The sequence below is a fragment of the Mesoplodon densirostris genome, chromosome 12 (genome assembly GCF_025265405.1).
Source record: "Mesoplodon densirostris isolate mMesDen1 chromosome 12, mMesDen1 primary haplotype, whole genome shotgun sequence".
NCBI classification, from domain to species: Eukaryota; Metazoa; Chordata; class Mammalia; order Artiodactyla; family Ziphiidae; genus Mesoplodon; species Mesoplodon densirostris.
The window spans coordinates 89697107-89724605 of NC_082672.1; the positions used below are offsets into that span (position 1 = coordinate 89697107).

General features: G+C 35.5%; 1 protein-coding gene across 3 annotated transcripts in view; it reads left to right on the forward strand.

Moving 5' to 3' along the window:
* Positions 1-27499, forward strand: part of DOP1A (DOP1 leucine zipper like protein A) — a 111153-nt gene that overhangs the window by 8270 nt on the left and 75384 nt on the right. For all 3 annotated transcript variants that reach the window (XM_060115076.1, XM_060115078.1, XM_060115079.1), the window contains exons 2-4: positions 15715-15918; positions 18821-19002; positions 25349-25519. In XM_060115076.1, coding sequence (XP_059971059.1) covers positions 15781-15918; positions 18821-19002; positions 25349-25519 — 491 coding nt within the window. In that variant the 5' untranslated portion in view covers positions 15715-15780. The remainder of the gene's footprint in view (positions 1-15714; positions 15919-18820; positions 19003-25348; positions 25520-27499) is intronic.

Genomic DNA, 27499 nt, shown 5'->3' on the forward strand with positions numbered 1-27499 from the left:
CCAAGAGACATCAGGGTGGAAACCACAATGTCTTTTATGGCCTGGTTTTCACTTCGGCAGTATTCTGTTTATTGTTCACATAGGCCAGCAGTAATTTCAGAAGGAGACTACACAAGAGCTTGAGGATCATCGGAGGCCATCTTGGAAGCTAGCTACCACATCTTGTAAAGCTAGTATTTGAACATGTCACTAAGTAATAAGCAGTACATATTTACTCAAAATGCAGTTTATACACAGCTTATGCTTTTAGAAAGGATATTCAAAGATTAACTTACCATGCCACTTGAAGATTACTGAACAAAGCAAGTACTTTATCAACAAAATTCTTAGTCTCCATGGTTCTTTGGGAATGATGGGATGACTGGGTTCAGATGTAACACTGAAGATACAGGTTTTATTCATTTTGATTTTCTTCTTATGAGACGAGGGAGGGGGAAAAAATGCCACATATTACACAGCTGCTATTTGATTTTCTTTAGGGATACTATTCATTCATATACCTTTAAAAACTTAAACTTATTTAATACCAGAAATAAATCATGTGATTTTAAAAGTATAAAAAAAAAGTATGCAGTGAAAAGGCTCCGTCTCCCTGGCCCCCATCCACCCAAGTTCCCACCTGGCCTCCAGGAAGTAATCAGCTTTACTATTGTCTTGTGTGTTCTTTCAGAGCTATATCATATGTATGCTGATTATATGAATATATAGTCCCCCCTTTTTATATTAATGGTAGCATTCTGTAAACAGTATTCTGCACCTTGATTTTTTACCTCATATGTCTTAGGAACATTTTCTAAATCAATTAGACTTGATTCTTTTTACCACTGGAGTATATTCTATTGTCATTCAGTTTTTAATATTTATTGGTTATTTACTGTAGGTCAAGCACTGCTAGGAGCTGGGGATGTGAAAGCTAAAATGATAGATAAAGACTGTGTCACAGGGATTAACACCCCTGGGAGTCACAGTTCGATTACAGTGAAGCAAAGTAAGTTCTATGATAGGGGAAGTAGAGTGTATAGTTGGAGTCCACAGAAAGATGTATGTATGTGAATGTTGGGGAGATGTAAAGGTCAGGGGAGACTTCCCAAAGATGGTAAAATCTGAGGCCTGAAGGATGAGTAGGTACTAGCCAGGTTAAGTTGTGATTCAGTGTTTCAGGCAGAAGGAGTTTTTTTTAAAAGACTTTATAACATATTACAAAGCTGTAGTAATCAAAACAGTGTGGTACTGGCATAAAGACAGAATAGAATAGAAAGCCCTGAAATAAACCCTGGTGTATACATGGTCAAATGATCTTTGATAGAAAAGGAGTTGTTTAATTGGTATAGAGTTTCAGTTTTACAAGATGAAAAAGTTCTGGAGATTAATTACACAATTTGAATATACTTAATAACACTAAACTATACACTTAACAGTTGTCAGTGTGGTAAATTTTATACATTTTTACCACAATTGAAAAAATGACAGACTTTTCAAAATGTGGCATATATGCATTTTTAAATACTATCCTGTAATGCAAGCCATGTTTCCAAATATTGACAAATGGTACTGTTTAAAGAATGAGCCAGGTCAGAGGGGTTGAATCAGAAGGTATTGTGCAGAGGCATAGCATTTCAAATATAGTTTGATAGAAAAATTTTAGGTGGTGAAAAGGAGTATGGGGCCTATCCAGAGAAGAAATAGCATATGTAAAAGCACTGAGGTGGAAGGGAGCAAGTCTTTGAACAGTTGACTAGTGTTAAAGAAAAAATATTCAGTGACACTTCTTAAGATGGTAAGGCCAGCCTTATTCAGTATCATCATCATAGGTGTAGGGACCACTGTAGTGGGATTTTACAGTGGAAGAGAGAGATTTGCCTCAACTCTCAGCGTGGGCACGTGGGACTTTATAGCCAAGGAGTAGTTGAGGGTCAGTGGATGGAAAACTACTCTTAAGAGGAAATATCAGGAGTAAGAGGGGATTCTGGTTAAAACCAACCTAACAGGATTCTTGCTGCAGACAGACCAGGATGATCAGTAGTTGGAGGGTGAGGATCCTGATCAGATATTGAGGGTAATCAAATATTGAGGGTGGAGGATTCTGGTTAAACTGACATAGCAGTGTTCTTGAAAAAACTACATTTTATAAGAAAGTGCACAGATGGGCCCAGGAGAAGGTTCAGAACCCTGGCCAAAGTTTGGTCTAGCAAAGAATCTTTGTCACTAGGTTTTGCTTAGCTAGAACAGAAATATGCATTATAAGATTGAAAGAATGGGTCTAGTTTATGAAAACACTTTAATCATATGATTAAAAGCTTGCATGTATATACTTTCTAAGTGATTGAATGTCACAGCTGTAGCAATGATGAGAGTACTTCCTACATGCTAAGTAAGCACTGGGCTGAAGTGCTTTACATGGTGTATGAACTTATTTTCCTGAGCTTCCAGCAGGGAGTTATATGCTCAAACTCTTTTTTGCTGTGTAAAATTAATTGGCTCTTAGAAAGCTGAAGGTAGTGAAAGATAGATGGCTATTGTAATAGTCCAGGTGGAAACTATTTAGGAGCCATAGTTAAAAGGCCATTCTGAATGATACTGTTTACCACAGTCAACTTCAGCTGAAGAAAAAAAAAAAGCTGAATTTGTTGATAGATTTGAATATGAGAATAGGGAATAAAGCCAAAGCTCATGCTTGTGTGATTGGGAAGATGATGGTGCTGTTTTACTTCAGTAGTGAAGTAAAAACAAAAAAAAGACAACGACGTTCAGAGAATAATAATAGCAGTGCTTGACAGGTTTCTTGTATTGGAGTGATAGCCTAAAGAAATTTAACAGAGTAGAGTGACTATGAAACAGAAAGTAAGGAGAGCCTAATAATAATGATAACAGTTGATGGGTTTTTTTGGTTTGGTTTGGTTTTTTGCGGTACGCGGGCCTCTCACTGCCGTGGCCTCTCCCGTTGCGGAGCACAGGCTCCGGACACGCAGGCTCAGCGGCCATGGCTCACGGGCCCAGCCGCTCCGCGGCATGTGGGATCTTCCCGGACCGGGGCACGAACCCGTGTCCACTGCATCGGCAGGCGGACTCTCAACCACTGCGCCACCAGGGAAGCCCCAGTTGATGGTTTTATCAGTGCTTTGGAGGGTACCTAGTTTTCGTAAAGGGCCTCTGAATAAAGATCAAGCAATACCTTATTTTGGTTCTGATTCTATTAGGTGCTTCAGAATTTACCAAAGTATCTAGAGTTAATTCTCTTGCAGAGTAATAATACCTCAGCAAGGTTTTGTTCTTTCATATGTGTGTTATTAATACTTTTGTTCTATTTTTACCTTAACCATAAAACGTGAGAGGGAATGAACATTGGAAGAGACGTAGAAGCAGCAAGGCAGGTCTGCTGTAGGTAGTACCTCATTGTTCTCTGTGAAGTTTCCTGATGTCCTTCAGATTAACTCTAGTCTCTTTCCTTTACCCATCAAGGGTTTTAACACTTGCAAGGCTACTTACTATGTAGCACCATTGTTTCATAGCTTTGAGCAAACCAATGTGCACAAACCACACGCATGGTGTGTGTACAGTGTGAATGCTTTTTTGTAAATCCCTGTATGTAAAATTACTCAACTAAAATGTTGATGCCTCCCTGCTTGTGTAATATTTTGCTTCTATCCTTTATATGCATAGGCATTGATTGAATCTGCGTCTTAATGAGCATGTATGTGTGTATGTTTTACTCCTCATGATTATACTTTTGGAGCAGTTTCAATAAAATTCACAAAGGAAAATAAACCTTATTGTGTAGGATTTTTTTCAGTTGGGAAAAAAATTATATATTTTTTCACAGGTAATAAAATTTGTTTACAGATACTTGAACTTAAATACATTACAGAAAAATTTGTTTAGTATATACAGTATAGTATGTTTATGTTAATTTGTATAGCAACCAGTGTTTATTTTAAAGTTGAATAGTAAAATTAATAGTATATTGTTCATTAATCTTTTAATGCTGAGACCATTATTGTTAAAGTACTAATTTTAAAAAAATGAAATTTTATTTGAAACAATTGATTAACTTAATATGGTGGGTTTAATTGTACTGTAAAGATTATTTTTGCTTCTTTTACTTTATTTCTAGTAGTTTATTTTAGTTGAGAAAATATTTCTTTCAAAGTTTAAGCAAAATCATTATTCTTCATTGTTAAATGAAGAAAATAGCTACAAATGAACATATTTATTTTGAGAAAGATACTTTCTGAAAAGTGATGTTTTAAATAAACTTGGAAAAGTACTTGATAGGATAGCTAAAAGTTAGATTTGTCCTTTATCTTGTTTCACATTTTTCTTTTTAATCACTCTGTCTAGCTACTCAGTTTTATCATTATTGTTCTTATGTATAAAAAAACAAGCACTGTTTTCTTGCTTCTTCCTAATTGAAAACAAACCAGAACATGGTGAATCTAGATAATTTAGATTTTCTTTAAGTGTATTATTCTGATATTTACTCTTAGGCTGACTTACCCTTGCCGCCTAAGACATTTCTGCTTCATCCCTCCTCCCATCCCCATCGATAGGGAAATCAAGCAGATTTTAATGTTAACAAATGCCAGACTTTAAAAAGGTATGTTTAAAAAAGGCATATGATAAGTCCCAAAGGCAAAAATTTAGTTGTTTTAGAGTCTCAGTTTTAAATTATCAACACAACCATTTCTTTCTATATATATGTTTAATACAAATATGACTAAACTAGAATATGTAATTGAATTATCAGTGATGCCCATAGGTTTCATGAAAATGTGGGAAACTTCTTTGAAACACTTATTTTCTGAACTATTATTTTGTCCCCTCGTACTTAACAGCCCTCATGAATTATATCTCCCTTTCCCAAAAGAGAAACAAAATAAAACCTGTCTTTACTGGGTCTTGTAAAGCATCCCTTGGGTGCTTAATAATAGAATTTATAAACTAGATCCTACAGGATTCATCAGCCCTGGGCATCATTAATTTGGGGAAGCCACACCTGTAATTGTTTTTGGGCACACAACCCAAACCTGTAGCACCTCTCTAGGATTTAATCCCACTTGAGAGCATATTTTTACTTGTGTAGAATTGTTTTCTCAGGCAAGTAGATTGTACATACTATATATAGTTCTTGTATATACTATATATATTATATGTAGCAATACTATGTATGGTTCCTCTTCCACTCTAGTCATTTATTAAATTAGAATCACTGTTTTACATGTAACAACCAAAACAAAACCTTTTACATCAGAATTTATAGTCATTTAGCCTCACACTTTAACCTAAACACTTGCAATATCAAGCAGTGAGCTAGGTAGGGGTATTCAGAGTTGAGCTTTTATCCCTGTGCTTAACTCAAGGTCTGGAAGGAACAACAGAGATATTATGTACTTACATTATTACAGTTTTTTTTTTTTAAGAAATAAGTGCAACAGGAAAAGAAAATACAGTGTCTAAAAACTGGGGAGGTAAAGAGTCAAGAAAGGCTAGATAGCCTGAACAGGTTTTTGAAAAATGAAAAACAGAGGAGAGGTAGGATGTGCCAGGCAGAAGAATTAAGAGCTGTAATTTAAAAGTAGTTCAGAAAGATAAGTGATTAGGACCAGATGCAGGAGTCAGCCTGCCAGAGTTCTGCCAGCTTCCTCCCTTTACTCTCTCTGTGGAACCTCAGACACTAAAACATTCGTATGTACGTGGACCCATGAGCATACCTGCCTCATGGATTTGTTGTGAAGATTACATGAGATAATTCGTGTAAAAGAGCTTAGTGTAGTGCCTGCCAAGGAGTAATTAATTCCTAAGTCAGTTGCTATAATTATCATCATCTTGAATAATGTATGGGCAATGTTTATTTGCCTGGTGTGCTTTGGGGCAGGATGGTTATCTTTAACTCAGAGCATATGTTTCGTGTTCACTATTATAGCTATTTACTACCTGATGCTTACAGTAGACTCCCAGCTACCCATTGATGGATCATTGTAAGTTGTAATATGTGCCCACGCTTTTCTATTTTCTAAATTACTTTTCGTCATATTGCTTATGTGTCACAAAAATCACAGAATTTAAAGCTACAAGGAACCTTAAGTTACCACTTTTATAGAATTCAAAGACTATTTTTAACAGATGTATAATTTTGTATATGTTTATTGAAAGAAAAAGCAAAATTAAATCAAGTTTGTTGTTTTTCACTCTGAGGGAATGCTGAGATTCTTGATTTTTCATATCTTAGGTATTAAGTTTTATAGTTTTTACTGAAAGCAAAAGTGAAAATATAGCTAAATATAGTAAAACTCTTTGTCAGAATTTTCTTCAACATGAGATTGTCACCTAATTAATTTTAAAAGATTAGACCTCTGGGAGTATCATACTTAACAGATTTCCTTTCACAAGGGCTAGAATGACATCTTCCACATTAAGAAATTATGCCTAATACTGAAGCTTAAACTGAACTAATTTATAATTTGGTAAATTATAAATATAAAATATAATTGGATACAGCACAGTTTTTATAGGTGTTTTAGGAGAATCTTTTAATTTTTTAAAGCACTTAATAGCAATTATGAATACAGTCTGTTTGAAGAGTGCATGTTGGCTACGCTGGTTAGAAAAATAGAACTAATTCTGTTTTCTACGAAGCTTTTCTCAGAGAAACAAAGGAAAATGGTATGTGAACTGTGTTCACATTGACTAATTCATTTATTCAAAGCATTTGAGGGCCTACTATGTGTTAGTCACTTTTATGGGACTGCTGATACAGGAATGAACAAGTCCTGTAGGGCTCCTGATCTCATGACATTTGCATTCCAGTGAGGGAGGGTGGATAGGAAACAAGCAAATAAATAGGATAATTTCAGACTATAATAAGTGCTAGGAGGGTAATCATGTGATATTCTAGAGTAGATGTTAAGCTTGTGGGCCGAGTGTGGGCTACTTGAGAAAGGCTTCTCTGAGGGTTTGATATTACTTGGAGATGGGAAGGAATTTGCCTCACAAAGAGTTGACCTAAGAGTTTCCGCGTTTGGAGAATAGCAAATGCAAGATGCCCTGCCATGCAAAACATGTTGCTGTATTTGAGTTTGGATGTTCTCATAATGATACAATGTGATTTTAAAAGATCTCTGGCTTCTCTGTGGACAATAGCGCTCAAGAATAGAAGCAGGATTCATTGGCGTGCTAGAGTTGACGCCAGCCAGTTAGAAGAATAGAAGGGGAAATAATAGAAGAGGTGGTAATATATTTAGGCTATATCAGTTAAATGCTATTTGAAACTGTAGAACTAGAGGAGATAACTCAAGGAAGAGAAGAGAGCAGAGCTCCTGATTGGGCCTTGAAGTACTTCAACATTTAAAAAATAATAAAATAAAATAAAATTCGAATAGAGAAAAGAAGCCATCATAGACTGAAAAAGGCTGATTAGAGAAGTCAGAACATACCTTGAGAGCCAAGAACAAAGTACTGAATGCTGCTGAGAAGTTGATTAAGATGATGGGCTAGAGAAGTGACCTTTGGTCACTTTCCTGGTGACCTTTACATGGGTGGTTTTCTTGGAGGGACGGCGTCAGGCATTTTTGAGTGGGCTGAAGAGTGAATAGGAGATAAGGGAGTGGAGTAGTGAGTATAGAGAAATCTTTCAAAAAGTTTTGTAGTAATAGAGAACAGAGAAATAGGTTGGTAGCCAGAGAGCCTGTGGGGGTGAAGGGGAGGCTGTTAATTTTAGTTTTTCGCCAGGAGAGATTCCGGCGCTTATATGTAGCATGATCCTGTAGAGGAGGAGAAACTGGTACCGAGGGAGGAGAGAAAGCCAATAAAGCACTTGGGGAAAAGTCTTGAGAAGGCAAGAGGAGATGGAATCCAGAACACAGCAGAAGGAGGAGGCTCCTTTGTTCCTCAGAGCAGGAGGGAAAGTGGAGAATGTGGGTACAGGTGGAGATAGCTTTGTAGATTTGTTGGAGGGAATGTAAGAGCGTTCCTTTTTCTTCTGTTTTCCTACATAATTTGAAGCTTGGTCTTTAGCAGTGATGGAGAAAAGGTGGTATTAGAGCTTTGAGAAGAGAAGGTATGAAATAGTTGTGTCAGGCAGGTAAGGTTATAAAGGAAACGTGGTGGATTAGAACAGTGTTGAGTGTTTGAGGTTTGTGTTTCTCAATTTAAAGGGCAGTTGGTCAGCCTAGTTGTATAATTTTTCTCCGGCGATGTTCAGGTGCTTGGGTTCAGGCATAACTGAGCTCAACAGAATTGGAACTTCCAGGTAAGTGTTATGGGAGTAAGAAAGACACTTCACTCCCTGGCCCTGAGGTAGGATTGGGTATAAGAAGGAAAAAAGTCTCCATGAGAGTGAAGAGCAGTGGTTCAGTTAGAACTCTAAAGCCAGGTTGCTTAAGTGTAAATCCCTGCCTCTGCCATTTAACTGTGTCACGTATATTTCTATGCCTCAGTTTCTTTATCTGTTAATGTTGACAATAATAATGGTAAGTACCTATACCTCAAAAGATCGAATAGGATTAAATGAATTTAAATATGCAAAGCATTTGAACAGTGCCTGGCATTTAGTTAAGCACAATATAAGGTTAGCTAAGATGCTGCTTTGAAGGTCTTATCCTTAGAATATACTTAAGCAGAGAAAAGCTGAAGATCTGTGTTTGGAGTTTCCTAGCATATATACCATTTGAAGGTTTGAGATTGGGTCAGATTGGGGGAAGTACAGAACATCAGGGTTCTAGTGGGTGATCTTAACCTATTTGTGAAATACCTGGTAGGTGTTTTCTTCTATCTGTATTGTTAGCCCTCCAGGGAAGTTACTAATTTTCTGGAGTAACTAGCTTCATAAATTGGTTATATAAATGATTTGCTAAAGATTATTTAGTTAAAGTGTCAACATTGAAATTCAGAACTTTTGATCAAAATGAAATAGATTTGTCAATGATTGCCACATTCCTTTGTTAAATGGTAACTATTACTGGTTAATAATTTTTCGTTTCGTCAAAAAATTTTGGAAAAACCATCTTTATAGCATTTTTAGGTGCTTTTTCTTTCATAATCAACAAGTAGGGTTTTTCCCCTGCATTGCATGATGCTTTAAATAATTTATTCATATACATCCTTGGGATGTGGTAGAACACTTGGACAGTCCCCAGGTATATCTTTAGAACTGGTTAATACTGAGTAGTTCCTGCAGGAAGCATAAGATTTTGCTTTTGATGTTCTACCTAGTATTATATGTGTCCCATGCTGTATGTACTTTTTTTTTTTTTTTTTTTTTTTTTTGCGGTACGCGGGCCTCTCACTGCCGTGGCCTCTCCCGTTGCGGAGCACAGGCTCCGGACGCGCAGGCTCAGCGGCCATGGCTCACGGGCCCAGCCGCTCTGCGGCATGTGGGATCTTCCCGGCCCGGGGCACGAACCCGTGTCCCCCTGCATCGGCAAGCGGACTCTCAACCACTGCGCCACCGGGGAAGCCCTGTATGTACTCTTTTTAATCATATTTAAGAATTTAGAATTTTTTTAGCTAAATAAATAAGAAAATCCAAATTTCTTACCTGACTCAACTTTTTTAGCTGTAAACATGTACAAGAGTTGTAAACCCCAGAAACTTAGCTGGTCATTATTGGTTGGGATTTTTTTTTTAATATATATATATATACCAAATAAAAAAAAGTATGTCTGAAAACTGAGGTAACTTAGCTTCACAATTATATTAGTACCCCAATTACAGATAACTCATATTTTCATTGTTAGAAATTACTAGTAAATTGATTTTCAGATTAATCTTCCCCATGCACAAATATTGTATATCTTCAAAATACATGTGTTAACTCTTATACTGGAAATACTGCTAAGGAAAAAAATGTCCCTGTCAGTAAAATTTATACATGTGCTTTACTCTGTCTACCACTAGTACATTCTTAGGTTTATCGATTAGAATTTATAGCTATTTTATACTGTTTTTATACACCTTCAGAAAATCCAATCGAGTTGATTTTTTCCCCCAAGTTTAATTGGTTTTGCAGTTCTTTCTTCTCTGGTTTTTCAGAAGAAAAATTATAAATGCTTTATAAATGTTTTAGTCTGTGTTCATTCTAACCTTCATTCCATATTTCACTATGTATTAATATTTATTAGTTATCAAATTTTATAGCTTTAAATGTTTTCGTATGTCAGTCTTTTGTATCTGAAGCACATATTGCAGTGTGTTTGTTTATAGTTGTGGTTAAATCTAGTTTTAAATATTTTTAGAAACCATAGATTAATGATAAAACAGCTTGCAGAATTTTTAATTTATTCCCAGTCTTACACTTAAACCACTTTGTATGAATCCAGCTTGAGCTTCACTATTGTAAGTTATGTGCTGTGCAGCATACGAATATATATAAAACATAGTTCCTGCTCTCAAAGACTTCTACCCTAGTAGAAGAATTACAAATCCAACTCTTCTATAAAACAAAATCAATTTTGAAATGGAAGGTAGTTGAGATAATTTTTGATTCACTTATTTAAATTTCACAGTCATCTTGGATTTCACAGAGTAGTTCTTCAAAATACCGCTTTATGTTTAGTTTGCTGCTTTGAGAGTCCAGACCATGAAGATATAACTATAAAGTGGGTTTTTTTCCTCATAAACCTTATTAAGCCCCAAGGGTCAAATATTTGGGCTTCCCTGGTGGCGCAGTGGTTTTGGGCTTCCCTGGTGACACAGTGGTTGGGAGTCCCCCTGCCGATGCAGGGGACATGGGTTCGTGCCCCGGTCCGGGAAGATCCCACATGCCGTGGAGAGGCTGGGCCTGTGACCCATGGCTGCTGAGCCTGCGTGTCTGGAGCCTGTGCTCCGCAATGGGAGAGGCCACAGCAGTGAGAGGCCCACGTACAGCAAAAAAAAAAAAAAAAAAAAAAAAAAAAATCACAGTTTTAAAGAGAAAAGTGGATTAACTGTCTTAAAGGATTCACTTTACTTTATTCTCCACTCCCACCATTCCCAATGGGAAAAGCATCAGTAAATCAGGTATATTCTCTCTAGTCAGCATCCAAACATACTGCTTGGCACATGGTATAGTGAAGTGAATAATTTCGTATGTCAAGTGACTCTGTATTTAAGGTGATATTCTCTCCAAAGACGGGATTTAGGATTTGTCTGATTTTGTTTTTATGGATTAAAGAGTTGAGATAGAGAATTGGGAAGTGCGTATTGCTTCTTTTTGGCATAACTTTAACCAGGGAAGTTTTGATTTAATAAATTAAGAGATTTTTAGCTTTTTTCAGGCAAACAGGTTTTTATCAATATAGAGTACATTCTCTAGGGTAGTGATTCTTAGCCTTTTTGAGGATTACTTTAAAAACTATTTTTGAGAAAATTATAAAAGTAGGCTATTCCCCAATAAAATCTAAGATGTAAATTTTGCATGTAATTTGAGGTAATGCACAAATCCCTAAAGCCCATTTTTATATGTATACATATATCTATATATGTGTGTATATCTTACATATATAGATATATATCTTATATATATACACATATATGTAGCTCTATACCTTTACTGAGATATAATTCACATACTATACAAGTCACCTATTTAAAGTGTTTAATTTAGTGGTTTTCAGTACATTCACAGAGCTGTGTAACCATCCTTATAAACAATTGTTTTACTGAAGTATAGTTGATTTACAATGTTGTGTTAATTTCTTCTGTACAGCAAAGTGATTCAGTTATATATACATTATTTATATTCTTTTCCATTATGGTTTATCATAGGCTACTGAATATAGTTCTCTGTTCTATACAGTAGAGCTTGTTGTTTATCCATTCCATATATAATAGCTTACATCTGCTAACCCCAGCCTCCCACTCCAACTCTCCCCCAATCCCCTCCCCCTTGGCAACCACAAGTCTGTTCTCTATGTCTATGAGTCTGTTTCTGTTTCATAGATAGGTTCATTTGTCTCATCTTTTAGATTCCACATATAAGTGATATTATATGGTATTTGTCTTTCTCTTTCTGACTTCACATAATCTCTAGTTGCATCCATGTTGCTGCAAATGGCATTATTTTGTTCTTTTTTATGGCTGAGTAGAATTCCATTGTATATATACCACATCTTCTTTATCCATTCCTCCTGTCGATGGACATTTAGGTTGTTTCCATGTCTTGGCTGTTGTGAATAGTGCTGCTATGAACATATGAACTTTTTGGATTAGAGTTTTGTCTGGATACATGCCCAAGAGTGTGATTGCTGGATCATATGGTAATTCTGTTTTTAGTTTTCAGAGGAACCTCCATACTGTTTTCCATAGTGGCTGCACCAACTTACATTCCCACCAACAGTGCAAGAGGGTTCCCTTTTCTCCACATCCTCTTCAGCATTTGTTACTTGTGGAGTTTTTAATGATGGCCATTCTGACCGGTGTGAAGTGATATCTCATTGTAGTTTTGATTTGCATTTCTCTAATAACTAGTGATGTTGAGCATCTTTTCATGTGCCTATTGGCCATTTGTATTCCTTCTTTGGAGAAATGTCTATTTAGGTCTTCTGTACATATTTTGATTGGGTTGTTTGTTTTTTTGTTGTCAAGTTCTATGAGCTGTTTGTATGTTTTGGAAATAAAGCCCTGTCAGTCGCATCATTTGCAAATATTTTCTCCCATTCTATAGGTTGTCTTTTTGGGGTTTTTTTATGGTTTTTGTGCTCTGCAAAAGCTTATTAGTTTAATTAGGTCCTATTTGTTTATTTTTGCTTTTATTTCTATTGCCTTGGAGACTGACCTAAGAAAACATTGGTACGATTTATGTCAGAGAATGTTTTGCCTATGATCTCTTCTAGGAGTTTTATGGTGTCATGTCTTATGTTTAAGTCTTTAAGCCATTTTGAATTTATTTTTGTGTATGTTGAGAGGGTGTGTTCTAACTTCATTGATTTACATGCGGCTGTCCAACTTTCCCAACACCACTTGCTGAAGAGACTTTTTCCCCATTGTGTATATTTGCCTCCTTTGTAGCAGATGAATTGACTGTAGGTGTGTGGGTCTTATAATTAATTTTAACATTTTTGTCATTTCCAAAAGAAACCCTGTTCTCATTAGGAGTTGCTTTCTGTTTCTCCCCAATTCACTCCCCTTTCCACCCTAACCAAAAGCTAATTACTTTCCATCCCTGAAGACTTGTCTATTCTGGACATTTTATATAAATGGAATTATAAAATACATGGTTTCTTTCACTTAGAATGTTTTCAAGGTTCATCCATATCATAGTATGTAACAGTACTTCATTCCTTTTTATGCTTGAATAATATTTCATTGTTTTTTATTTATCCACACATCAGTTGATAGACATTTGAGTTGTTTCCCCTTCTTGGCCATTATGAATAATGCTTCTTTGAACATTCGTGTACAGGTTTTTGTGTGGACATGTTTTCATTTCTCTGGAGTATGTGTACCATACCCAGGAGTAGAATTGCTGAGTTGTATGGTAATTCTATGTTTAACATTTTGAGAACTGCCTGACTGTTTTCCAAAGCAGCTGCACCAATTTACATTCCCACCAGCAGTGTACAAGTGTTCCAGTTTCTCCATATCTTTACCAATACTTATTATTGTCTTTTTTATTATAGCCATCCTAGTGTGTATGAAGTATCTTGTGGTTCTGATTTGCATTTCCCTGATACTTAATGATGTTGAGTATCACTTCATGGACTTTTTGGACATTTGTGTATATTCTTCAGAGAAATGTCTATTCATATTCTTTGCCCATTTCAAAGTTATTTGTCCTTTTATTATTGACTTGTAAGAGTTCTTTATATATCTAGTTCAGATCCCTTATCAGAAATATGGGAGATATATTTTCTTCCATTCTGTCAGTTGTCTTTTCACTTTGTTGATGGTATCTTTTGAAGCAGAGAAAGGTTTTTAATTTTGATGAAGTCCGGTTTATTTTCTCCTTGCTTGTGTTTATATTGCTTATGCTGCTTTTAGTGTTATTTCTGAGAAATCCTAAGAAAACCTAGCTCTAGGCCTTGAGGATTTATTCCTGTACTTTCTTCTAAGAGTTTTAGAGTTCTAGCTGTTACATTTAGATCTATGATTCATTTTGAGTTGATTTTTGTATAGTTGTGAGGAAGGAGTCCACTTCATTCTTCTACATATGAATATCCAGTTATCCCAAAGCCATTTGGTGAAAGACTTTTTAACCCTCATTTAATTGTATTGGCTAGTTCTTAGATCCTTCTGCAGATCCACAAACCCAGCTCTAGGGAAGGGTGCAAAGTTAAAAGTCAGATAGGACACCAAAAGGTGGAGAGGCCACATTAATTTTTATTTATTTATTTATTTAATTTATTTATTTATGGCTGCGTTAGGTCTTCATCACTGCACACGGGCTTTCTCTAGTTGAGGCGATGGGGGCTACTCTTCATTGTGGTGTGCGGGCTTCTCATTGCAGTGGTTTCTCTTGTGGAACACGGGCTCTAGGCACACAGGCTTCAGTAGTTGTGGCACATGGGCTCAGTAGTTGTGGCTTTCAGGCTCTAGAACGCAGGCTCAATAGTTGTGGCACATGGGCTTAGTTGCTCTGCGGCATGTGGGATCTTCCCAGACCAGGGATCAAACCGGTGTCCCCTGCATTGGCAGGCAGATTCTTAACCGCTGTGCCACCAGTGCAGTCCCCACATTGATTTTTAAGTTGAGCCTCAATTCCTTGTTACTACTGCATATTAGTTATCTATTCTATTGCTGTGTAACAAATTACTCCCCAACTCAGTGGCCTAAAACAACCAAATTTCTCTAGGTCATGAATTTGAGAGACTTAGCTATGTAGTTCTGGCTCAGGATCTCTCGTGAAATCAGTCAAGATGTCAATTGGTACTGCAGTCAAATCAAGGCTTTCTTAGGGATGAAGGATCTGCTTCTAAGGTGGCTCATTCACGTGGCTGTTGGCAGAAAGCCTCAGTTCCTTACCACAGAAACCTCTCCATAAGGTTCCTTGAAGTGTCCTCGTGATGTGGCAGCTGACTTCCCCCAGATCTAGTGATCTAAGGGAGAGAGCAGGGAGGAAGCTGAAGTGCTTTTATGACGTATTCTTGGCCATTACAAATTGTCACTTCTGCCTTACTATTTTCATTAGAATTGAGTCCCAGAATCCAGCTCACAGGGCTGGAGAATTAGGCAGTGTGTTTTTTTAAGTAATATCAAAGAATTTGCGGACATATTTTAAACTACCTCATATACTCGTCAGTTTTATTAAAAGTTTTCTTAATTCCAAACAGCTTATGTTCTTTCATACTATATGCCCATTATTGCTTAATAAAATAAGATGATCTCCAAGTCATTCATTTCTTTTTCTTTTTCCTATTGTTGTTGTTGTTATTATTTTAATGTCCTTGATGTTTCTAATATAACCAGTCAGTGCATTTTAGGATCAAAACAAAGTAGAGGAGTATGTGTAGCAGAATGTTATATCAGCAAATATGACAAAGAAATAACATGATTTCTAAATTGAAATAAGTACAGGAATATTTCCTCCTTTATAAATCCCTAAGTCCTCACAGCCATTTTTCCAGTTCCTAGAAAGGAACACATGAGTAGTTATCTTTGAAGCTGTCTTTGAATACTTCCATGAACCTGCATACTAGCTGACTGAAGTTTTGATCACTTCTAACTCAAGAAACATTTTAAAGTTAGCCATTAACTCTGAACCCATTTTAATACTTTACTTTGTAACTTTGGTTCCTCCTGCAGACTTTTTTTGTAGGTGATGATTTTACATGACTTTGGAATTTGCCTCTAGTGGGACGCTGTGGGAGGATGAACACAGAAGAGCTGGAGTTATTGAGTGACTCCAAATACAGAAACTATGTAGCTGCAATTGATAAAGCACTAAAGAATTTTGAATACTCCAGTGAATGGGCAGATTTGATATCGGCACTTGGAAAACTTAATAAGGTATGTCTGTCTTACTCATTTCATAAAATGGAGTAAAAATCAGAAATCTGCATCTGTATTTACTGAATTTCTCTCAACCTCGAAGTAAAGAATTTAAAAACATAGCTAAACCTCAGAATTACTTTTGACTCTACTATTTTACTTCATGAGTTGCATGCCTATATAGTCAGACTTTTTTTTTTTGAGGCCAAAACCACAACAGTACTTGAAAAATATAGTTATTCCTTTCTTACCTATAAACACAAGACTAGGAAGCAAATATGCTAACCATGAAGGTTAATAAGTTTCTGTAAATGAGCATCAGATATAGTTCTGGAGTTCCTAACAGCAAAATGAAAAATTGCATGTGGAAAGCAGTAACTGCTGTGTCCTTTCCAAATGGTATGTAGCATTAAGAAAACATTTTATGTCCGGGTGTTTCTTAGTTATAGTCAGTACTTTTTACAAAAGTGACAAGCTGTTGCTTAGGCCTTGGAGCTTGGCCTTGAATGATCCTTCTTCACGTGTCTGGTTGTTATCCACTGTTATTGTGGTGGCATCACTGATCAACTTGTAGCTTTAAATTTTGACCCCCTTTTTTTTTTTAACTTAGATCAAAATTTTCTGACTTCACACACATAGTTTTTATTTTGGGGGCTTTTGGGGTTTGTTTTTAATAGCTGTTATTGAATACAAATGCTACTAAATATTAAGTGGACTAGAGGAGCAGATAGGAAGGGCGAGCTCTTCCGGTAACTATTTTAACATCAAACAGTTTAGCATACAATTATTAGGAAAGAAATTTGTCTTAAAATACATACCAAGAACACTAGTTTTCAACCTCATACTATAGATAATTGCCCTGATATCTTAAAAAGAAAAGCCTTCATTTCCAATGCCAAGGATTTATCTTAAAATTAGATGCACAGGGCTTCCCTGGTGGCGCAGTGGTTGAGAGTCCGCCTGACGATGCAGGGGACACGGGTTCGTGCCCCGGTCTGGGAAGATCCCACATGCCGCGGAGCGGCTTGGCCCGTGAGCCATGGCCGCTGAGCCTGCACGTCCAGAGCCTGTGCTCCACAACGACAGAGGCCACAACAGTGAGAGGCCCGCGTACCGCAAAAAAATAAAATAAAATAAAATAATAATATAAAAAATTAAATGCACAAACTTCTGTTTGACATGTTAACTTCTAACATTTATCATTTGAGGTTTGATAAATTCTCAAAACTTTTACAATATCCCCAAGAAATTGCATCCAAAAATATGAGTTTGTTTAAAGGTAGTTAGGTTCTTTCTTGTCCTGAAGGGTCTCTTTCTGAAGATTTATTAGGAACTACGTGTAAAAGCAATTCATTAAATTGTGGAAATTAATTTGCCTAATTAAGTACATAATTAGTTTTTTATACTTAATCAGTATTCATGAAAACAGATTTCACTGTATCCAGATAATATAACATAAGATATACAAGGCATTGGTGAAACTTACCTAAAATCATGGTGAAACAAGGCAAGGGTTATATATATATATAAATATGTTGAAGATGGTCTAAATATGTTTTAGTATAAAATTTTATTATTTATTAATATACTAAATTATTATACCTCATTTATAAAAGTTTTCTAACTCAAATGCTTTTAGAAAATAGTGCTATGTTTTGCTTTTTTAAAACAATTATATTTGGTATCAATAGAATTTCTTTATTGAGGCATTTCGTGTTACACATCATTAAGTTTCCTTCTACAGAAGTACTTCTGGTAATAATTATACTTTTCTTTAAAATATATGTAAATATTGATTCTTTGCTCCTTCATCCAAAATTGAAAGTAATATTCTAGAAATGGAAGGCAGCTAGTTTCAAAAAATAAAAATGTTTTGTAGTTGACGTCTTATTAGTGTTGTGCCCTTGATTTGCTTTGCGTTCGTAGGTCTAATTTTATTTACATTCGTTACATCCTATTTAAAACTGGATTGAAGGCTTGTAGTGGGAAGAACACTGAAAATGTTATATCTAAGTGGACCTCAGACCCTCCGCTTTTTTTATGAAATGGAAAATCTAGTGCTTCTCTTCTGTACTGCCTTTGGCAGATCATTCATTTTATATATTTTAACCTCAGTTCTTTATTTTTTAAAATAAAGGACTTCTTTTGTGTTTCATCTAAATTCCAGTTCTAGGCTATTATAATGTATTCATTCTGAGTGTTCATTTTCTAGTATTCTATCAGCATTTTGCCATAATACTGTGAAGAACTGCATTTGTAAGTCTTTTATCACTTAAATAATTAATCTCCTTTGAGTGATTTGTGAGATAGCATCTTCTTCTATAAATTCTGCCTTGACCATCATCTCTAAAGAAATGTAGTAGCTGAATAAATACAGCAACATGCATTTGGCCCAATTGGGAGATTAGTAAAAGCAAATGGGCAATTATAATCTCATGTATGTTCTTGTTAGCACTAGAATTACTTGCTATAATATGATATAGTACAGCAGTGGTTGTTCCTCTTCCAACACAGTATCTACGTTGAGGTTCGATTTTCTTCATGTATTTCAAACAGTGTATCAAAAATAGGTTGAAGGCTGACTGACATTAAAGATTTGCAGACATCTAAAACAGTGCCTTTCTTCTGAACAAATTTGTTTTGGAAAGTATTGTTATTTTTCATAAAAATGTTATTTCTGTTAACACGTAGTGAGGTTTTTTTTTAACAAATTAATAAATATTTTTAAATCCTCAGTTTTAATTTTAAATCCAGTATTGACAGATGTAACTGACAAAAACAAAAGTTTTTTGACATCCTCTGTAATTTTTTCAGAGTGTAAAGAAGTCCTATAAGGATTTTTGGTAATACTATGCTAGAAAATGGAAATAAAATGAAATGTAATATTTTTTCTCAACTGAATTAAAATGTTTTCTTCAAGGTTTTACAAAATAATGCAAAGTACCAAGTAGTACCCAAAAAGCTGACCATAGGCAAACGCCTAGCTCAATGTCTACATCCAGCATTACCAGGTGGAGTTCATCGGAAGGCACTTGAAACATATGAAATTATCTTCAAAATCATTGGACCTAAGCGACTTGCCAAAGATCTTTTTTTATATAGGTGAGAATAATTTTATTATCTATTTGCATGTAAGTAAAAAGTATTTTTAGCTATTTTATGCTTTTTGCAGTAAAAGGTAAAAAATTGAAAAGTCCTTAATGATGAAAGTTTTCAGATGCCAGTCTTAAATATTTTGATAAATAAGTACTTCAGAAAAATTTACAGTGTTTCTTTCTTTCTTTCTTTCTTTTTTTTAAAGATTTATTTATTTATTTATTTTGGCTGTGCCAGGCCTTAATAGCAGCATGCGGGATCTTCACTGCGGTATTCAGGATCTTTTAGTTGCAGCATGCGTACTCTTAGTTGTGGCAGGCGGACTCTAGTTGCAGCATGCATGTAGGATCTAGTTCCCTGACCAGGGATCGAACCCGGGCCCCCTGCATTGGGAACGTGGAATCTTACCCACTGGGCTACCAGTGAAGTCCCCAATATTTCTTAATATAAGAAATTTTTCCTTCTCAGATGTCATTTTTGAAAAGTTTATTTTTTTTTCAAAATTGTTGAGACTACAGTACATTCTATGTTTTTAAGCTAGAGAACTACCCTGAGAAAAAATAGATACCTGATCTCTTAGCACCTTTCAACATAGTTGACCATTCTCTACTTAAAATAGTCTTTTTCTCTTGCCTTCTGTTATACTGCATTCTCCAGTTTTGTTACTTTCTCAATCTCCTTTACCAGCCTTTTCTCCTTTCCCTAAACTCTACATATGGAGTTCCTTAAGGCTTGCTTAGTCCTGTACCTAATGTTTTCACTTTATATTCTCTCCTTGGGCATGCTTATCCAAGCCATGATTTATCTTTTATGTGCAGACTCCCAACTTGGTATCACTAGTGCTGACTTCTGCTTTAAACTCCTCGCTTACTCTCCACCTCAGTGTGGATCTTTAAAGGCAACTGAAATGCAACCTGCTCCAAACTAACCTCACCTTCTCCCATAAACCTGGCCATCTGCAGTGCGCTAAAGCTCAGTAAATGGCACCACCGTCCATCCATTTACACCTGAAATCTCAGACTTACACTTGATGTCTTGTTTTCTTTGCCCATATTCTCCTTCCTCTCATGAACATTCTGTCGCTAAGAGTTCTATCTCATAGTAGTTAAGAGCAGAGGCAGTGGAGTCAGACAATTCATATTTACAGCTAACTGGCTCTGTGATCTTCAGCCATTTTCTTCACTTCTCTCTGTATGTATTCTCATCTGCATAAATGGGAATAAGATGATCAATTTCATGGTATTGTTAACAGAATTAAGAGAGTTAATATATGTAAAGTGCTTAGAACAATATACAGCATGTAATAAGTACTCAGTACATGTTAACTATTGTTCCATGTTCCAAATACATCTACCTCTCTCTACCCTTGTTGGCAGCATCCACACTAAGTAATCATTATCTCTAGCCTGGTCTTTGTTACCGGCCTCTGAATATTCATATAACATCTGTTCTTATTCTCTTACACCCTTTTCTCCACATAGTATCAGAGTAAACTTTTTAATACATTGAATAGATAGTATCATTCCTCTGTTAAAAACCTCCATTGACTTCCTCCTGTCACTTAAAAATAGAATTCAAAGCCCTTACTATGGTTTTTAAGGCTTTATATACTTTGGCCCAGTCTGTGTCAGTGACCTCTTAACTCCTACCGCTTTCTACCCAGTTTACTCCATTCTGACAACATAGGTCTCTGATTATTCTTCCTCATTTTCTTTGTTTTCCTCACCCTGTAATGCTTTAATCCAGGTCTCTGATCAAATATCAGCGCAGAGAAGTCTTGCGTATTTACTTCTACATCTTTGTCATTAGTACTTTGCAGTTTTACTGTGATGTATTTAGAGGTAGCTATCTTTTTCTTTATCCTGGTCGGGATTCATTGGGATTTTAAAATCTGTAAATCAATACCTTTCATCAATTCTGGAGTCTCTTTAAATTGACTTTACTCCATGTATTCTCTCTTCCTTTTTTGGAACTATGATTAAACATATGTTAGAACTTTTCATTCTGGCTTCCCCATATCTTATCCTCTCTTCCATTTTAGTTTGATGTAGTCACACTTGTTTATTTTTGCTTTTGTTGCCTTTGCTTTAGTTTTCTTATCCAAAAAAATCATTGCCAAGGCCAGTGTCAGGGAGATTTTCTCTATGTTTTCCTCTATGTTTCCTGTATATTTTATGGTTTCAGGCCTTATATATGTCTTTAATCCATTTGGAGTTAACTTTTGTAAGTGGTGTAAGATAGGAGTCTAATTTCATTCTTTTGCATGTGCATATCCAATTTTCCTCTATCATTCGTGACATTGGTGCAGACATCCTTTTTTACTCTGGTTAGTCTTGTCATGAGTTTATGAATTTTGTTAGGCTTTTTAAAAACAAACTTTTAACTTAATTGATCTACTTTACTGTGTATGTGTTTTCTCTTTCTTTAAATTCTGCATGGATGTTTTAAAAATAGAACCTAAAGTCAGTAATAGGTATTTTTAATACTAATAATAAACACTATATTCCAAGGAACAGCACTTTTTAATAAAAAGCTGAAAATTGCTCAGTTACATGTAATAACTGATAGATTCCTTCCTTAAGGCAAGACTTTTCTTATATAACTCATGCCTGCTATTTTTTAAACTCTTAAATAACAGAAAGTTTACTTTAAGAAGCAGCTATTTTACAAAGTTGCAGTATATCTAATTTTATTAGGAATATGCTATATAAGAATAATAAATTAATTCTAGAATACCGTGTCTAAATATGGCAGACATTCTTACATATACATACATTATGGAGTAAAATTGTTATTCTGTATCTTTTAGAAGTATAGCTAATTTAAAAACTAAAGTTTATATTAATGTTGGACTTTTTGTTTTTTATTAAGTAAGTTAATCTCAAGGTTTATGCTTTAACACAAATACAAGTACTTTTAAAGTTCTATAACCTATTATATGATAAAATATATTGTGTCTTCAAACTTATTTTTTTGATATGATACAGTACACAGAGGTGTTACTAAGAAGGCTAGACATGTAGTTTGAGCAGCATAAAATATTAACTGGATATGTAAAGTAAACTTTTGATAATACAAACCCAGACTTCAGGCTAGAGAGATTTTAGAGCAGTTAGTGTTCAGGTGGCAGTTGAAGCCAGAGAATGATTGATATCACCCAGTACATTGTGAATAATAAGGAGGGAAAAGGAATGAGACCATTCTGTGAATACTTAGGAGTCACATTATTTAAAGAGCAGGTGGAGGAAAGTAGTCATTGAAAAGGAACAAGAAGAATCAGAGATAGAAAATGTACCAGGAGACAGAGCTCACCTGAAGCCAAAAGGGGAAAGAATTTCAAGAGAAAGTTGTGGTGAATAGTATCAAATACTATTGGCAAATGAAAGAGTAGGGACTGAAAATAGACCATCAAATCTGGCAATTAGTAGACATTGGTGACAGTATGGAGAACAGCTTCAGTAGAGCAGGTAGAAGTATCATGATTGAAGATCAGCTGGGAGGTGGTAAATTGGGAGAAGTGCTTTTTTTTCCCCCCCAAAAGTTGAAGTAGGAAGGCAGCTTCAAGCCAGGAGGTAGTTAAGATAAAGTTTGGGGATTTTGTTGTTGTAATTTGTTCTCTTTTTAGAGTCATAGGAAAGATTTAAGCACAATTGTCAGTGGAGGAAGAAAGAAATTACAGGAAAGAAAAGGGATGGTAGATAAAGCAGGGCCCTGGCAAAGGGAGACCTTGGGCCCTGGGGCAAGGTAGCTTTGAAGAGGTTACTACTGTAGCTTTAAGTCACACTGTACCTAAAATTGAAGTCAGGAAAGTGGCGAGTTGAGGGAATTCCCACTAGATGACCTCTGTTTTCTGTATAAAGTAGGAACAAGACAGATTCTTAATTCATTTGTTAAGCACTTTGCAAGTGCAGGACTTGGTGTTAAGGATTTAGGATACAGAAATAAAAAGAGATGGTCTCTTGCTTTCTGATATTACAGAATTATCTATTAGAATTACTCTTTTCCCCCCCAGTTTTATTGATAAATAATTGACATTCCTCACTGTATAAGTTTAAGGTGTACAGCATGATGGTTTGATTTACATATACTGTGAAATGATTACCGCAATAGGTTCAGCTAACATCATCTTTTCATATAGATACAATAAAAAGAAAAGAAAGAAGAAATGAATAAAGGAAAAAAAATTTTCTCCTTATGATGAGCACTCTTGGGATTTACTCTGTTACAACTTTCCTGTATATCATATAGCAGTGTTAACTGTAGTCATCATGTTTTACATTACATTCTTAGTACTCAATTATCTTATAACTGGAAATTGGTACCTTTTGACCACCTTCTTCTAATTCCCCCTCCCTCTACCATTGCCTCTTGTAACCACAAATTTGATCTCTTTTTCTATGAGTTTGGGTGTTTTTTTGTTTTGGTTTGGTTTGTTTTAAGATTCCACCTAAGTGAGATCATACGGTATGTCTTTTTCTGTCTGACTTATCTCAGTATAATACCTTAAAGACCCATCCATGTGGTTGCAAATGGTAGGATTTCCTCATTTTATGGCTGAATAATATTCCATTGTGTATGTGTGTCTGTGTGTGTCTGTGTGTGTGTGTATACACATACACACAACTTCTTTATTCATCCATCAGTGGACACCTAGGTTGTTTCCATGTCTTGGCTATTGTAAATAATGCTGCTATGAACATGGGGATTCTTTTTGAGTTAGTGGTTTTTTTTTACCTTTGAATATATTCCCAGAAGTGGAATTTTTAATCTTTTGAGGAATCTCCATACTGTTTTCTATAGTGACTGTACCAATTTGCAACCCCTCCAGCAGTGCACAGGGGTTCCCTTGTCTCCACACCAGCACTTGTTATATCTCGTCTTTTTGATGATGGCCCTTCTGCCAGGCATGAGATGTTATCTCACTGTGGTTTTAATATGCATTTCCCTGTTGACTAGTGATGTTGAGCATCTTTTCAAGTACCTGTTGACCATTCATGTATCTTCTTTGGAGAAAAGTCTATTCAGGTCCTTTGCCCATTTTGTAATTAGGTTATTTGTTTGTTTGCTATTGACTTGTACAAGTTCTTTATGTGTTTTAGATATTAACCCTTTATCAGATATATGGTTTGCAAATTTTTTCCCATTCTGCAGGTTGTCTTTTTACTTTGTAGATGTTTCCTTTTGCTGCTTCAAGGAACAGCATTACTTTTTTTTTTTTTTTTTTTTTTTTGGCTGCACTGTGTGACATGTGCAATCTTAGTTCCCCAACCAGGGATCAGACCCTTGCCCCCTGCAGTGGAAGTGCAGAGTCTTAACCACTGGACTGCCAGGAAAGTCCCTAGCATTACTTATTATTATCATAGCAATAAAATTACTTACTGTTAGTAAGAACAGAATTACTTATTAGAATAAGTGTTAGGTTCTATGGGAACATCAAATAGGGAGCCTAACCCAGTCTAATTAGGAGACAGTCTCCTCAAGGAAACAGCTTAGGCTGAGTTCCTGAGTCCTAGGAATCATCCAGACAACAAGGAGGTTTTAAGTAAGGGAGCAGGAATTGTATCTTTCAGAGCAGCATGTGCGAAGGCCTGCTCACTAACAAGGGTGTGGAAAGTTCTAAAATGAACTTGAGAGGAATTCTTCAGTGTAGCTGGAGCAGAGGGTGCAGGAGTGATATTGGTGAGCATACATGGTCTGTATAGAGGTATGTAGTAGCAAGATGTTAAAAGCCACATTAAGCATTTAGACTATATCTTAAAGGCAGCAGGCAACCAGTGAAAGGTTTTATTAAGAACAGCTGCTTCAGGGCTGTCCTGAAGCAGTACTTGGTAAGACATGATGATTGAGAGATGATGATTGAGATATCTTGGTGGTCTGTTCTAAGGAGCTATCTGATGGAGATGGAGAGAATTTATTATATTCAAAAAATATCTAGGAGAATGGCTTGGAGAGAAAACTTGGTAATTGATTCCGATTTGAAGTAGATTTTTTTAAAAGGGTCAAGGATCACTCCAACCAGATGGATGCTGATGCCATATTTTGAAATGGAAATTACAGGGGAAGGATCAGGATTTGGGGCAGGGGGAGAGAGGGAACTCTGTTTACGAATCGTGAAATTTGAAGGCTTTGTGAAACAGCTAGGTGGACACTGGGTTTATGAGTATGAAGCTCAGGTGAGAGACCTGGGTTGGTTTAATGGATATAGAAGGCACCACTATACAGGATACCATTTTAAGCTGAGCAGTATAACATTATTTCATTTTTAAAAGATTTATACACACATGTTGGTACATATGAATTAATATTTTATAGTTATTTTATCCCCCACTTTTATTTTTATTTTTTAAAACAGTTCTGGACTATTTCCTCTTCTTGCAAATGCTGCCATGTCGGTGAAACCAACATTGCTAAGTTTGTATGAGATATATTATCTGCCTTTGGGTAAAACACTGAAGCCTGGTCTACAAGGATTGCTAACTGGTATTCTTCCTGGCTTAGAAGAAGGATCAGAGTACTATGAGAGGTATGATAGTACTGTTATTGCTGCAGCTAAGTAATCAAAGTCATGGATTTGTCAGCAAGCATCCTTAAATCAGTAATATTAACATCACAAAAGCTAATTATTCTTGACACCTCAGTCTATCACCTGAAGATTTTTATAGCAAAAAAATTATTGTAGTGTGTCTAGTTTGTGTATCACACTGAAAATTTAGCTGAGTAATAAGAGCACAGACTTGGAAGGTAGATGGACTGGGTTCAAATCCTAGTTTGACAGATACTGTGTGAGCTTAGGAAAGCTTTTTCAACATTTCTGAACTTTATTGAGTTTTCTCATGTATAAAAAAGCATAACCTATTTCATTGTGTTACTATAATATTTCAATATCACTTAGTCTAGTGCCTAGCACATAAAAATCACTCAAAAATTTGTGACCCATAATTTAAAATAATTGTACAATAGATAGGACATTTAAATTAATAAAAAGAATGGGAAATTGGGCCATGTACCATCAATTTTTAAATTGTTAATGGTGGAAAATAGCCTAGCACCAACATATTGACATGATACTCTTGATATTTTAACTCTTCAAAGAAAATGATTTGATCAGTTTTGGAGCCTATTATTTCTTTGGAAGTTAATAGTGGTAGACAATGCAGGGTAACGTTAAGTATCTTTAGTATCTCTGTTACTGATATTCTTACCAAAAAGGAAATTATGAATTAAGGTGGCATGAAAAGAAAATGCCAAACTTTCTTTACGAGTACACGTAATGATTTAAATTTAAATAATTTATTCCAGTGCATTGACCAGCTACTCTTTTATTGTATTTCATCTGCTCCCATAATGCTGTAAGAATCTAATCCTGAAAATATTGGATTACTCTTATAAACTACTTTGAGAAAAAATACTTTAGTCCTCAAAACTTATCATTTACTTTTATTAACTTTTTCACTTACTTGCTTAAAATTTTAGAAACACAATGTGAGATTATTTTATTAAGTTTATAAATCAGTCTTGTTTTAAACTGTTTTATTAATTCTCCTAAGGGAAGCATACAATGAATACCATTTTATAAATCTGCTAGTTATAATTAAAAATTTAATGTAGAAATTGAATAATGATCTTCATGACTGTGGTATCTCTATGATTTAATCTTGTTATGTGCCGTAGTCTTTTGGGCTGTTGTAACAAAATACCACAGACTAGGTAGAAATTTATTTTCAGAAATTTAGAAATATTCAGAAATGCAAAAGTTCAGAAATTTATTTCTCACAGTTCTTGAGGCTGGGAGTCCAAAATCAAGGTGCCAACATGACCATGCTCTGATGAGAGCCTTCTGCCTGGTTCATAGCTGGAGCCTTTTCCCTATATCCTCATCTACTGGAAGGGACTTTGGAGCTCTGGTGGTATTTCTTTCATAAGAACACTAATCTCATGCATGAGAGCTCCACCCTCATGACTTAAGCACCTCCCAAAGGTTCCACATTCTAATACCATCACTTTGGGGGATCAGGGTTTTAATGTATAAATTTTCAGGAGACATAAACATTCAGACCATAGCAATACGTTTTGCCAGTTATTTCACACAAGTTCTATAAAATGATATGAAAACATGTTCTTTTAATGCATAGGTAAATTGAGGCTAGAAGGGATAACAGTGTTAGTATTAAATCACATAGTAAGTTAACAGTAGAACTCGTCATCAGATTCTCTTGATTCTGAATCTGCTAAACAGCAATGTAATAATTTTTGTGTATTGCATTGTTTATCTTATGTTTAAAACAAATGAAAGGTAATTATTCTTTAAATGCAGTTCTTAATAAAGCAATAATGCATCTCTGATTTTTTCATAGGATAATTCATTGAAATAGTGAATTACATAATGTGATTTCAAAGAGAAGGAAATATTTAGAAATAGCCTTTAAAATTTTGTAGAAAATCAACAGAAGATATGTTCTGCTATAGGATTATTATTAACTATAATGTATGTGAGTTTAACAAC